Source organism: Ovis aries, chromosome 9 (assembly GCF_016772045.2).
Source record: "Ovis aries strain OAR_USU_Benz2616 breed Rambouillet chromosome 9, ARS-UI_Ramb_v3.0, whole genome shotgun sequence".
Classification (NCBI taxonomy): domain Eukaryota; kingdom Metazoa; phylum Chordata; class Mammalia; order Artiodactyla; family Bovidae; genus Ovis; species Ovis aries.
In genome coordinates this window covers 32,434,461-32,448,726 of record NC_056062.1, presented here as the reverse complement: position 1 = coordinate 32,448,726, position 14,266 = coordinate 32,434,461, and the positions used below count along the sequence as shown (strand labels likewise).

The window sequence follows — 14,266 nt, the reverse complement described above, 5'->3', positions numbered from 1 at the left end:
TAAAATGGGAGAGTCTCAGCTTTGTATCAGCCTCGTTCAGGTGGTTGTGGACAGTGTGCTGATAGACTAATTACATCACTTGCTCCTGTAAAAGGGTAGGAGGCTCATCAGAATGTCTTGCGTGGATGAGATGCACACCTTTCCTGATGTCAGACTCCAGCTCTCCGTCTCTGGGCTGTGTGGCTACACGCACAGACCGTGTGGTTGCTCTGGGACGCAGTGACCTCACACCCATGTGGCCAGTTCCAAGAAGAGGGGAGCAGATGTGCTCTGCATGCATGAGCGACAGCTGCAGGAGGCCTCACTCATCTGCCATGCATCTCGTTTGCTCTTTAGGTTCTGCGGGTCCCTGAGCTGATGCCTTTCCGGCTGACTCGCCAGTTCATCAACCTGATGTCACCACTGAAGGAGACGGGGCTCATGAGCAGCGTCATGGTGTGCGCACTGAGGGCCTTCCGCTCGCGCACCGACCTGCTCACCACCACCATGGACGTGTTCGTGAAGGAGCCGTCCTTTGACTGGAAGGTCGGTGGTTCTCCCCTCTTTGGAGCTTTGTTCCAGCGTGCTCATGACTGACCACCTTCCTGTCTCCTGGTGGGGATGTGTTTACCAAAGTACTTACTTGGTTCTGTACAGCTCTCAAAGTTAACATTTGGGATCATTTAGCTTGAAAATTAGACAAGAGACCTGCCTTTTATTTGGAGGACACTGTTAGACTTGAGAGTATTTGTAATCCTTTGGTGATGGGGTTTGGTTTCTTTTAGACAAGTTTTAGTTTTGAGTCTGTTCCACACAAGGTCAGCGTCCTTCTCCGCTCAGCCCCCAGGAGGAAGCGCAGCAGTGACCCCTCAGGGAGGGCCGCGGTAAGCCCAAGTGTAGACCCTCGTGGTCAGCATCACCGTCTCATGTGCTGCAGAGAGAGGGTGCGCAAAGAGCTGCAGAGCCCTTCCCGGCTGGAGACTTGGTTTATTTTGAGATCACTACCTGTTGGTTCTGTTTGAATGTGACTGTATGTACCAGTAAGCAGAGAAAATCATGTTCCTTTCCCTCAGAATTTTGAACAGACAATGCTGAGAAAAGGAGGATCGTGGATTCAAGAAATAAATGTAACTGAACAAAATTGGTATCCACGGCAGAAGATTCATTATGCTAAGAGAAAGCTAGCAGGTGCCAATCCAGCAGTTATTACCTGGTAAGCATTTATTTGTGGAAAAACACACACACACCAACATGCTGCTGTTCCCGAGAGAATCTCTAAACATATTTGTGTGTGTGTGTGTGTGTGTGTGTGTGTGTGTGTGTGTGTGTGTGTGTGTGTACTCAACCTGTGCCATCAGCCTGTCACCCCCACTGACAATGGCGGGGTGCAGCATGCAGAGGCCACCTCTCACTGCCTGGCCGGGTCCTGACTAAAACACACACACACACGCCCCACACCCCGGTCAGCCCGGCAAAGTCCTAACTCTGAAACCTACACTCACACCACACATACACAGGCACACACCAGTCAGCCCAGCAAGGTTCTGACTCATAAACACACACAACACATACCACACCCCCACACCCCCCACACACACACACCCCCGTCAGCCCAGTGAGGTTCTAACTCTGAAACCCACACTCACACCACACATACACAGGCACACACCAGTCGGCCCAGCAAGGTCTTGACACATAAACACACACAACACATACCACACACCCCTACATACACACACACACCACCCCCCGTCAGCCCAGTGAGGTCCTAACTCTGAAACCCACACTCACACCACACGCGCACACACCAGTCAGCCTGGGCCCCCTCACCACAGTCCTGGACTGTTGCATGAACATCTCTGCCTGCATGAGGAGATGTGTTTACCTTTGCTCCTGTCTTTTCTCAGGACAAATGCGGCCCTGGTGGCAGAGCCCTTGGGTGCACAGAGCGTAGTGGCAGCTCATTAATGGGCATGCAGATCAGGTGCCTTCAACCTAGCTTTCAGGTTTTTCTGGTTGAGGTCTGCAACAGATACAGATTTTCAGAAATGATTCACAAGAAGGAAGAAAGTTGGACTTTCCCGTTAATGGTAAATGGTGACCATGGTCAGTTGTTTTTTGACAAAGATGCCAAGACCATTCAGTGATCTTTCCAGCAAAGATCACTAAAAGGAATGAAGGTGGAACTTGCACCCCAAACGATATACAGAGTTAATTCAAAGCAGATCAAAGACCTACCTGTGAGAGCTAAAACTATAAAATCCTTAGAAGCAAACATAGGGGTAAATCTTTTGGACCTTGGATTTGGCAATGACATTTGACATTCTTAAGTCTAAAACCAAAAGCACAAACAAGAGAAGGAGAAAGAAAAGCATAAATTCATCAAAATTAAAAACTTTTGTGCCTCAAAGGATACCATCAGGAAAGTAAAAATACAGTCCACAGAATGCGGTAAGACATTTGAAAGTCATATAGCTAATAACGAACTTGTATATAGAATCCATGAAAAACTTCTTAGAGCTGAATAATAAAAAGACCACACAATGAGAAGAATGACCAAAGGACTTGAACAGACATTTCTATAAAAGAATATAGACAAATGGCCTATAAACAAGTGGAAAGATGCTTAAAATCATTAGTCATCAGATAAATGCAAGTGAGACTCCACACCCACTAGGATTGCTATTATAATCAGAAACTGGAATATAACAAGCTGTTGGTGAGGATCACACACACACACCCACACACTTGCAGACAGATGTTCCCAGCAGTGTTCTGTTTTCCTGCGGATGGAATCTTGACGTTGAGGACAATGAGCAGCAGAGAGTATGTTGTGTGACCAGATGGAGTGTCTGGTTTGGACTGGAGAAATAACCTGCAGTTTGTGTCTTTGTGTTGCTTGATCTTTTTTCCAGTGATGAGCTTCTCCTGGGCCATGAGAAGGAGCCTGCCTTCAGAGACTATGTCGCTGTGGCACAAGGAAGCCGAGAGCACAGCGTTCGTGCCCAGGAGCCTAAAAGTGGACTTTCAGAAGAGGCCCAAGTGAGGTGCCTGGTTGACCAGGCAACTGACCCCAACATCCTCGGCAGAACTTGGGAAGGGTGGGAGCCCTGGATGTGAGATCCCCCAGAGACAGCAGACAGGGCCCCTGTGTGTGTGTTTAGAGACCGTCCTGAACTCTGATCCAAGCCACCAGTGACTTCATCTTCCCAAAGCCCCAGAGAGCAGGTGTCTGTGTGTGACTTCCTCTCGTATCACAGTTTAATCCAGCTCATGATGAAGTGAATGCCGACCCGGGTCAGGGACTAGGCCGTGGTCAAGGATGAGCTCAGGATCACAGTGGACACAGAAGGGCAGGTGTATCCAATCTCATGCAAGCACCGAGTCATGGCACAGCAAACAGGCGCTATGGCCGGGTGAACAGCTGTCAATGTTAGTGGTGTGTGTTAGCATCCCACGTGCCTTGGAAATTACACCCAGAAGACTTTGTCCCGCAGACTTTGTGAGAGTAACTGATGGGATGTTAGGTTGTATCAGCAGCACAAGAATATGAACAGGTCAGGGTGAGATTGTGGCTTATTATATTTACACATGGTTGTGTAATGTGTGAATGGAAAGAATCTCTTTATTGATGTCTGGAATTGTGGCACCATCTGTTACCCGGTGGCTTTAGAAAATTGATAAATAAACACAAGGGAGTCAGAAATGATGTTCCCTAAGTGCTGTGAGAACTTTATAGATGTTTATCCCCAAATTTTCTCCTTGATTGTGATTTGACATGATTGTGTTTGACATTGTAGGATATTTTTGTAGGTTTTCTCTTTCACATTTTTCCCCTCTAGCTTTGACATTTTAGGATAGAGTTGTCCTCTAGAAGGTAAAGTGTTGAGGGGTGAGAAAGCTCTGGTCTTAGCTTTGCTACCTTTGCTGCTCTGGTCACAGCTGGAAGGTGGATACAGGAGCTTTGCATCCCAAACTCGGGAAGTCTGCGTAGGCCTGGCACTTGACATTCCCGTTCTAGGAACATGAAGAAAACCCTTGCTTGAAATGAGTCCTCCTTGGAGATAAAGCATGATTCTGGGGCAGCCGGGTCAGGTTATGAAATGCAGGATGGGAACAGCTTCCTGTCCACTCACCAGCCTCGGTCCCCACGCCTCCCTAGCTGGAGCCTGTTTCAGGCTGACTTGAGCTTTGTGTTACAGCTTTCCAAACATTTCTAATCACAGACTCTTCAATGATTTGGGGAAATGGTGAATCTTAGTGCCCCGACCAGGGATCAGATCCACACCCCCTGCATTGCAAGGCTGATTCTTTTTTAGGGGGAAGAGTTTGGAAGACCATTTGTCCTTCGGTTTTATTTTCACTTTAATTATTGTGAAATAATATTTAAGTGTGGGCCATATTCTCCACTTCTAGCTAAAGAAATAAGCATGTTTGTATATGTATGGACAAGCTTGCAGATTTCTAATTGTTGTCTCAACACTTTGAATCACAATACTGTAAAACCGCAGGTCCCTCCTTGGAGAGATTAAGGGTTGTTCCTATTGCTGCTGGCAGGGGTAATCATGCACTGACAGTGTAGATGAACGAAAAGGATCTCTTTATTGTTGTCTGGAGCTGTGACACCGTCTGTTACCCAGTGGCTTTCAGAAAATTGATAAATAAACACAAGGGAGTCAGAAGTACTGTTCCCTCAATGCTATGAGAACTTCTTTACAGATGTTTATCTCCAAATTTTCTCCTTGCAAAACATTAGTTATAGAAAAACACACACCATGTTCAGTTGTGAGGCTTTTGAGCTCTACCCTATATAATTCAGAATCGGTCACTCTTTGGTTGTAATAAAATGTAGGTGAGTTGCCCTTTAAACTTTGTTTGGCATCATGAATTTGAAAACAGACTGGTGTTGTCCACCTGGGCCTCTTGAAACGGAGTTCAGATCAGTGGTGTGCCAGAGCCCTCTTGTTCCCATCCACACGAGCAACATTCAGAACATTAGGAATTTTGCCAGCGAATTGTTAAGCTCACTCAGAAAGTCAGCAAGTGCTGCGAGTGAGGGCTTCTGTTTATCAGAGTCTGTGCTTCAGTGGATGGCTGGCACCCACGGTTAGGGTGCCGCCAGTCCAGGCTTGTGTGCATCCAGCGTGACTCCCGCAAGCTCCTGGATGCCAGTGTGTGGTGGTCACATCCTAAGTGTCTCCCGCCATGTCCCCTCTCGTCCTGCACCTCTCCCTGGTTCCTGTCTTTATAGTCTTTGCCCAAGATCACTGCCACTGCCTCCCAGCAGACTCTCTACCACTGGAGGGACTTCCCTGGTGGTCCAGGAGCCAAGACTCTGTGTGCCCAGTGCAGGGGGCACAGGTTCAAGCCCTGGTTCAGGGAACTAAGATTCCCACAGGCTGCATGGTGTAGCCAAATAAATAAAGAAATCTAGTACTAGAATACAGTTTAGGAAAGAACCCTGCTATCCTGGAATTAAAGAAAAGATAGTTATCTCCAGCTGTTGGGGGAAATTGCTATATAAACAGGGCACTTTTGATTGTAAAGTAGGTGTGGCTTTTGTGAAGTAGTACCCCCAAAATTGTTCTACAGACTGAATCTATGACTGTAGAATTTATTTTCAAAACAGTTGGCCAGCGCTAGGTTACAGCCTGTGGCTGTGTGACAGCAACAGTAATGCAGTCACAGTGCTGCGGACCCTGAGGGTTCTGACCTCATGATCGTCCTGTTCTGGCCGGCTGATCAGAAGCAGTTTCCACCTCGGTCTTACTCTGCCCGAGCCTGGGCTGGGGGAGACCCTCCAAGCTGCCTCAGCTCCAGTGTGCTATCACCCAGCCTGCTGTAAGTGTGTCTGTAATTAACACTGGCTGTTGTAATTTTAATTGCTAAATAGTGTCCAATCCTTTTGTGACCCCATGGACTGTAGCTCTTCAGGCTCCTCTGTCCATGGGATTTTCCAGGCAAGAATACTGGAGTGGGTTGCCATTTCCTTCTCCAGGAGATCTTCCCCACCCAGGGATCAAACCTGCCTCTCTTGTGTCCCCTGCATTGGCAGGCAGATTCTTTTCTAAGAAACCGAGCTAATTAACAGTGTTAGATGTGCAGAAATACAAGAATGCTGCATTTTCTTCTTTATTTTTTTCCATTTTCACCATTTTAAAACCATTTTCATTTTTTAAGTGAAGGATAATTGCTTTACAGAATGGTGTTTGTTTCTGCCAAACATCAACATGATAGCCACATGGCCTCATTAAGAAAGTAAAACATTTGTGAGTCTCCTGCAGGTTTTCTTCTCTGGATTGTAGAAGCTCTCTGTCAGCACAGCACTCTGGGCCTGGAGAGTTCAGAGAATCACTTCAATAATGTGACAGCCTCGTCCATTTAAAATGGAATTCAGTGCCAGCTTCCCTCAGAGGCATTCATTGAAACTCTGTGCATGAGCCGTTCCTGTTGTCACTTATGTCTCTCATGTCTGCCAGCCAGTGACAGCATTGCTCAAGGTCATTAGGCTGGACTGGGCTTCCCTGGGATGTGTGACGCCTCCCACAGCTCATTCTGCATCTTGTTTGGAGCAAGGAGCAGCAGCCCGTGCCATGCTGTTAGGGGCGCGAGCAGAAGTGGGTGGGGTCCGGGGCTGACCCCTGCAAGGTGAATTCTTAACCAAGTGGTTTGATATTTAACAACAGTAAATCTTCCAATCCACGAACACGGTGTCTTTCCTTTTATTTAACTTCCTTCAGCAGTGTTTTGTAGTATATGAAAATGACATACCGATATTTTCTATAAAGTTCACGAAGGATATGTAGCCCAGGTAAGCATGTACAAAGGAGAGCATGTCACCCTGACCCTTTACAGAGCTGGGAAAGAACATTGTTGTTTTTAAGTTACACTGTTAGCATCAGAAGGAAAAGAAACACTGATCTTGATGGCTGAGCAGGCACTCCACCTTGAAGGAGCTGTAGTTAACGTGTGATCAGACACACCCTGCTGCTGCTGCTGCTAAGTTGCTTCAGTTGTGTCCGACTGTGCCACCCCATAGACCACAGCCCACCAGGCTCCCCTGTCCCTGGGATTCTCTAGGCAAGAACACTGGAGTGGGTTGCCATTGCCTTCTCCAATGCGTGAAAGTGAAAAGCGAAAGTAAAGTCACTCAGTCGTGTCTTGACTCTTAGCGACCCTATGGACTGCAGCCTTCCAGGCTCCTCCCTTCATGGGATTTTCCAGGCAAGAGTCCTGGAGTGGGGTGCCATTGCCTTCTCCCAGACACACCCTACATCCCTCTATACACTAAAGGGACAGCAGGGAGGGAGGAGGCCTGAACAAAGAAATTTTTGTTTAGTTCTTGTCCTGCCTTCAGGTAGAAATTTTTATTTCATCACATTTTAGCGCCTATATTAGAAAAGAAAGATTGCAAATAAGTAACCTAATGCTACATGTTTAGGAGGCTAAGAAAAAGAACAAACTAAACTTGGTGCCAGTAAAAAAAAAAGCACAAAAAAAGGCAGCAAGCAAAACACTGATTCTTTGAACAGCTCATTGATAAACCTAGACTGATTCAGAAAAAAAAGACAAACCCGCAAATATCTAATATCAGAAACGAAAGTGGAGCGCAGAGCGGTTTGGTTGTTCGTTGGAAGGAGTTCTTCCGTTCGTTGGAAGTTTTTCCCGTAGCTGAGCTATTGCTGCTCTTTGGGCAGCAGCAGCGGCGCGGCGGTCGGAGAAGCGGCCTAAAACTTCGGCGTTGGGTAAAAGAAAATGGCTCGAACCAAGCAGACTGCTCGGAAGTCAACGGGTGGGAAAGCGCCCCGCAAGCAGCTGGTCACAAAAGCAGCCAGGAAAAGCGCCCCCTCTACCGGCGGGATGAAGAAACCTCATCGCTACAGGCCCGGGACTGTTGCGCTTCGAGAAATCCGTCGTCACCAGAAATCCACCGAGCTTCTGATCCGGAAACTGCCTTTCCAGAGGCTGGTGAGGGAGATCGCCCAGGATTTCAAAACTGACTTGCGGTTCCAGAGTGCCGCCATCGGTGCGCTGCAGGAGGCTAGCGAAGCGTACCTGGTGGGCTTGTTTGAAGATACTAATCTGTGTGCCATCCACGCTAAGAGAGTAACCGTCATGCCCAGAGACATCCAGTTGGCTCGCCGGATACGGGGAGAGAGAGCTTAAGTGAAGGCGGTTTTTATGGTGTTTTGTAGTACATTTCTGTAAAATACTTTGGTTTAATTTGTGACTTTTTTTGGTGAGAAATTGTTTATAATATGTTGCATTTGTACTTAAGTCATTCCATCTTTCTCTCAGGATGAAGGCGAAAAGTGACTGTTCACAAACCTGAGTGATGTGAGCGCTGTTGCTAAGGGGTGACAAGTTGCTAATATGCAGAAGGGATAGGTGATATTTCTTGCTTCTCATGATGCACGTTTCTATGTTAATGATTTGTTGAGTAGCTATTAAGGTACTAGAATTGATAAATGTGTACAGGGTCCTTTTGCAATAAAACTGGTTATGACTTGATCCAAGTGTTTAACAATTGGGACTGTTAAGTCTGACCATAAATCACTGTTAGAATGTGGGCGTTTTCAGGAGCAAAGATACAAGTCTTAACCACAGTGTAACTTACAATTTCCTTAAAAAATGTAAACCTGGCAGCTATAGAATACACTATGTGCATTTAAAATAGCTATTTTATATATTGTAGTGTCAACATTTTTCAATTAAATGTTTTACATTGACATGTGCTGGGGAGTGTTTAAGGTATGTGATTGAGAGACTGATAGGTTTTCTCCTGAGCAGATTGCACTTGTGTATGTAGTGAAATGCTTTGTGTGTTATGCCTTGCATAACTCCTCGTTATACCACATGTTAAACTAACCCTCTAGCTGATAATGCAAACACTAACGGGGAGGGGGATTTATTTATAAGGGTTCTAGACTATAATACAAGTTATTCACTGCAGCAGCATCTGTTACTAATATAGTAGTTAGCGCAGCTTTTCTTTGTGTTGTGATTGGTCTGATAACTAGGTTGAACTTTTCTCTACCAAGGAGGAACAATACCGAACTTTTTTTCCTTGTGGGGTTTGTATTATAACTGTTAGGGTAAACTTGCTGTGGGGGAGGGACACAGCTTTCAGCTTATGGAACCTCTGCCAGTTAAAATGGTGTTCATGTGGCATAGATTCTAGGAAAATCACTTCATAGAGATGGCTTTCCAAGTGGTTTAAAATTTATCCTTCTATTGAAGTTTTTAGGTCAATTATATATGTTGACTAAATTTACAAATAAACTTGTTTATTAAAAAAAAAAGAAAGTGGAGACATCAGCCTTACAGAAATAAAAATTCCTAGAAATATAAATTGCCAAAACTGACTCAAGAAATAGAAAATCTGAACAGATCTGCAATGAGACTTAATTAGTAATTAAAAACCACCCCCACCCCCAGCCAAAAGAAGCAGACAGTGTACTGGTGAATTCTACCAAACACTGAAAAAGGAGTTAACACCAATCCTCAAATGCTTCCAAAAAATATCAGAAAGGGAAAAGCTCCCTAACTGATTCCAGGAACCCTGCATTACCTTCAAAGCCAGAGACTCAAAAAAAAAAAAAACAAAAAAAACCACCAACAACAACAAAGCCAGAGACTCTATAAACAGTAGACCAATATCCCTTACAGACACTGATGCAGAAATCCTCGATAAAACACTCAGAAATGGAGTCCAGCAGCACTAAGGATTACTCACAGGCACATGGTGCCATCCCAGCGCTACAGGGTTGCTTCGGCATCTAACACCCATTGTTGTGATGCATAACATTAGTACACAAAGGGAAAAACAGGTTCATCTCAATGCAAAAAAGTATTTGACAGATTCAATACAGTTTCAAGATAAAAATCACATGGCAAACCAAGACTAGAAGGAAACTTAACCTGACAAAGGACATTATGAAAATCCACAGGTAACATTCTACTCATTGGTGAAAGAGAAAATGTTCTGAGGTCAGGATCAAGAGAAGGATGCCCACTTTCAACACTGCTGGATGTTCTAGTCAGAGCAGTCAGACAAGAAAAAAGGACTCAAATTAGGAAAGAAGAAATGAAACTATCAGACAACTAACAGAAAACATGATCATATATACAAAAAAAAAAAAAAATCCCAAAGATTCACTAAGTACTAGAGATAGTAAGTTAATCCAACGGTAATTAACTGTTCTTATTACTCTTTCAATACATCTGTTCTCAGATTTTTTGCTCCAGAGAAGTGATGGAACTTCACTGCTGGAATCAGGACTCCAAAAGAGGTACCCTTATCAGTGGGTGATTGTCCAAATATTTATTCTTTGGGAGGATAACAACAGAAAACTCTTAGTCCACCATCTTGCTGTGACGTCACTCTCCATAGCCCTCTTGAAAAGGTTTCAACATATAACTCAGCAATGTAGTACATGCAAGATACACTGCTGTATACAGTTTCATAGGTATATAAGCATAACCAGTAACACATGTACCTTATAGCATAGTTCAGCATATTTCAGTTATAAAAATTGTACATATATAGATACAGTAAAAGGATGAACGTGCAAACATACAGCTAAAAACAATTTTTAATTCCAAAAAATAGTATACACCTAGGTTGGAGAAGGAAATGGCAACCCACTCCAGCGTTCTTGCCTGGAGAATCCCAGGGACAGGGGAGCCTGGTGGGCTGCCGTCTACAGGGTCGCACAGAGTTGGACATGACTGAAGTGACTTAGCAGGTTGCTTAAACACAGAGGTTCATACACTTCAGTAAAGAAGTAAATAACTCACCCTATTGAATACGTTAATTATGCCCAGTTTTTTTTGTATACCTATATCTCAATAAAGCTGGAGGGGAAACAAAGTATGTTTCACACATATACTTCTATCCATAGTAAGGCACCCACCAGTTTTAAATACACTGAATTATGATATACCATTTAATAAAGGGGCAGCCATGCCATGTTCATGTAAACACAATGTCCCTAACATCTCAATACTGATGAACACTCTCCTAACACTGTTAAACACACTGTTTCAACAAACACCATTCAAAGGCCAGAGTAAGACTTAGGCGCGGAGTCCAGTTTAGAGTCAGACTGAAGGTCAAGGTCAAAATTGGATTTAGGGTACTTGGAGTGTGTGATCCAAGGTCAGCTTCAGGGTCATTATGCGGGTAAAGGTCAGGGACAATCGGAAGAATCAAGCAGCACATGAGATTCAAGCTCATGCGGTCAGGACAGGTTCAGGATTTTGGCGAGGAGGTGAGGACAAGGGTCAGAGCTGACGAGATGTTCATTGTGAGGTATATGGTCATCAGGATCTTCATGGTTAGGGTCAAGGTCATGGCAGTAGGGTCAAGGTTATGGCAGTAGTAAATGGCAGAATCAGTGTCAAGGTTAAGTTTAGGATGAGGATCTAGATCAGGGTCAATGTCAAAGTTATGAGGAAGGTTCTGTTCAGTATCAGGGTGATTATCAGGGTTAGGAAGATGGTCAAAATCTAGCCCAAAGTGAGTGTGAAGGTCATAGGGTCAGGGTAAAGGTCAAGTTCTGGTCTGTATGAGGATTGAGGTCAGTTTCATGTTAGGGTGGGTATAGGTGATGGCATCATTGACTCAGTGGACATGAGTTTGAGCAAACTCTGAGAGATAGTGGAGGCCAGGGAAGCCTGGCATGCTGCAATCCATGGGGTGGCAAAGAGTAGGACATGACTGAGCAACTGAACCACAACAAGGGAGTAGGCTCAGCCATGGTAAATGTTAGATTCACTTATGGTGAATGAGGGTGTGTATTAGTTCTTAGGTCTGTGTAACAAATTGACACAAACTAGTTAGCTTAAACCAAAAGAAGTGTATTCTCTCACAGTTGCGGACGTCAGAAGCCTGCAACCTAGGTGTGGGCGCAGCCATACCCTCTCCAAATGCTCCAGAGGAGGAGCCTCCTTGGTCTCTTGCAGTTTCTGGTCCCCTTGCCATTCCTGGGCTTGTGATGGCATCACTTCAGTCTCTGCCTCTGTCTTCATGTGTACTTCCTCCATACCCGTGCTTTCTCCTTTTCCATGTTTCAACGTATATTACTAAACAAACTAGTACATGCTTCACCCACAATGCAACGGTGTTCAGCGTATCTCATCTTGAGATCCTTAATTCTGCAAAGGCCCTATTTCCCAGTAAGGTTACATTCACAAGTACTGGTATTAGATACATGTTTTGGGGATTACTATTCAAGCCAGCATAGGGTTAAGGTCAGGAACATTTAGGGTCAGACTCATGGTCAAGTCTCATACAGGCTTAGGTTAGCTTCAAGGTACAGCTGAGAGTAAGAATTAGTATGTATGAACATTCAGTTCAGTTCAGTTCAGTTGCTCAGTCATGTCCAACTCTGCAACCCCATGGACTGCAGCATGCCAGGGTTCCCTGTCCATAACCAACTCCCAGAGCCTACTCAAACTCATGTCCATTGAGTCAGTTATGCCATCCAACCATCTCATCCTTTATCGTCCCCTTTTCCTCCCGCCTTCAGTCTTTCCCAGCATCAGGGTCTTTTCCAAAGAGTCAGTTCTTTGCATCAGGTGGCCAAAGTATTGGAGTTTCAGCTTCAGCATCAGTCCTTCCAATGAATATTCAGGACTGATCTCCTTCAGGATGGACTGGTTGGATCTCCTTGGAATCCAAGGGACTCTCAAGAGTCTTCTCCAACACCACAGTTCAAAAGCGTCAATTTTTCGGCACTCAGCTTTCTTTATAGTCCAACTGTCACATCCATACATTGCCACTGGAAAAACTATAGCTTTGACTAGACAGAACTTTGTTGGCAAAGTAATGTCTCTGCTTTTTAATATGCTGTCTAGGTTGGTCATAACTTTCCTTCCAAGGAGCAAGCATCTTTTAATTTCACGGCTGCAGTTACCATCTGCAGTGATTTTGAAGCCAAAAAAAAAAAAAAAAAAAAGTTTCTCACTGTTTCCACTGTTTCCCCATCTGTTTGCCATGAAGTGATGGGACCAGATGCCATGATCTTCTTTTTCTGAATGTTGAGTTTAAGCTAACTTTTCCGCCTTCTTCACTTTCATCAAGAGGCTCTTTAGTTCTTCTTCGCTTTCTGCCATAAGTGTGTCATCTGCATATCTGAAGTTGTTAATATTTCTCCTGGCAATCTTGATTCCAGTTTGGGCTTCATCCAGCCCGGCATTTCGAATGATGTACTCTGCATGTAAGTTAAATAAGCAGGTGACAAAATACAGCCTTGACGTACTCCTGAACATTAGGATTACAATAAGGCCAAGGGTTAGGTTCAGGATTAGGGCTGGGTGATATGAGGGTCCACTTTAGGTGTGGGTCAGTGCTGGAGTGAGGGTAGGGTCACATGAGGGTCTGGGTCATCATGGTCAGTGTTGGGTGTCAGGGAGAGAGTCATACTGATGGCTGCAGTTACTGTCTTAGGAGGGTCAGGATCACAGGTCAAGGTCGGGTTAAGTTTCAGTGTCAGGTTCAGGGTCGGTGTCAAGCTCTGGGTAAAGAGTGAGTATTGTGATCAGTTCAGGGTTATGGTAAGTGTGGGTCAGGGTGAGATTCAGGGTATGTGTTAGAGTCAGCATTAGAGTGAGGGTAAATATCAGCGATGTTTAGGTTCAGGGTTAGTTAAGACTCAGGAAAAGGGTTAGAGTCCAGGGCAGTTTGAGTATCAGGGTTAATGTCTGTTGGTTCAATTGAAAATTCCTCATAATTACACTGCGTTATGAATGGCATAATGTAGAGAACATAGACCTAGGTGTCACACTCGAGTCTAATTCTAAACATTACTAGCTCTGTACCCCTAGGCAAGTTTACTTACTAATTATTAGTTCATTTATTCGTTCATATCTAGTATTTATTTGAGTGCTTTATATGTGGAAGAAACTGTGAAGTGCTATGGATATAAAGGTCAAGAAGACAGAAATGGTACTGCTTTACATAGGTGGAGCCAGATGATAATTATTTAGGTTATGAGTATTGTAACATCATCAAAGGAGCATAGGGTTTGTGAAAATGAAGAACAGGGAGGTTCAGCCTCCTAGGAGTTCAAGGAAACTGAGAACAGGCTCAAGTTCACTTTGTCTTGTTTTTTTAAACCTCAATTGAAATAAAAAAATTATTATTTTCAAATATATCAAGGAATATTATAGTGAACCTCCATGTGCTGATCTCCCAGCTTCAACAATTTTCAGGAACTGTATATAAACTGGCTTGGCAGAGACAAGAGCCTTTCAGGAAATGGAGTAGCAAATGTGAAGACTC

The 14,266-nt window shown here is 44.4% G+C and overlaps 2 protein-coding genes across 2 annotated transcripts in view; both read left to right on the top strand.

Moving 5' to 3' along the window:
• The window catches only part of PRKDC (protein kinase, DNA-activated, catalytic subunit), a 133,830-nt gene extending 125,340 nt beyond the window's left edge, over positions 1–8,490 (top strand). Inside the window, exons 84-86 of the mRNA XM_042254176.2 lie at positions 337–525; positions 1,053–1,192; positions 2,895–8,490. Coding sequence (XP_042110110.1) covers positions 337–525; positions 1,053–1,192; positions 2,895–3,099 — 534 coding nt within the window. The 3' untranslated portion in view covers positions 3,100–8,490. The remainder of the gene's footprint in view (positions 1–336; positions 526–1,052; positions 1,193–2,894) is intronic.
• On the top strand, positions 7,584–8,490 carry LOC101111106 (histone H3.3C). Its single transcript, XM_027972934.3, has one exon. The coding sequence runs from the start codon at positions 7,735–7,737 to the stop codon at positions 8,143–8,145; it is 411 nt and encodes a 136-aa protein (XP_027828735.1). The 5' UTR covers positions 7,584–7,734; the 3' UTR covers positions 8,146–8,490.
• Positions 8,491–14,266: the final 5,776 nt, after the last annotated feature.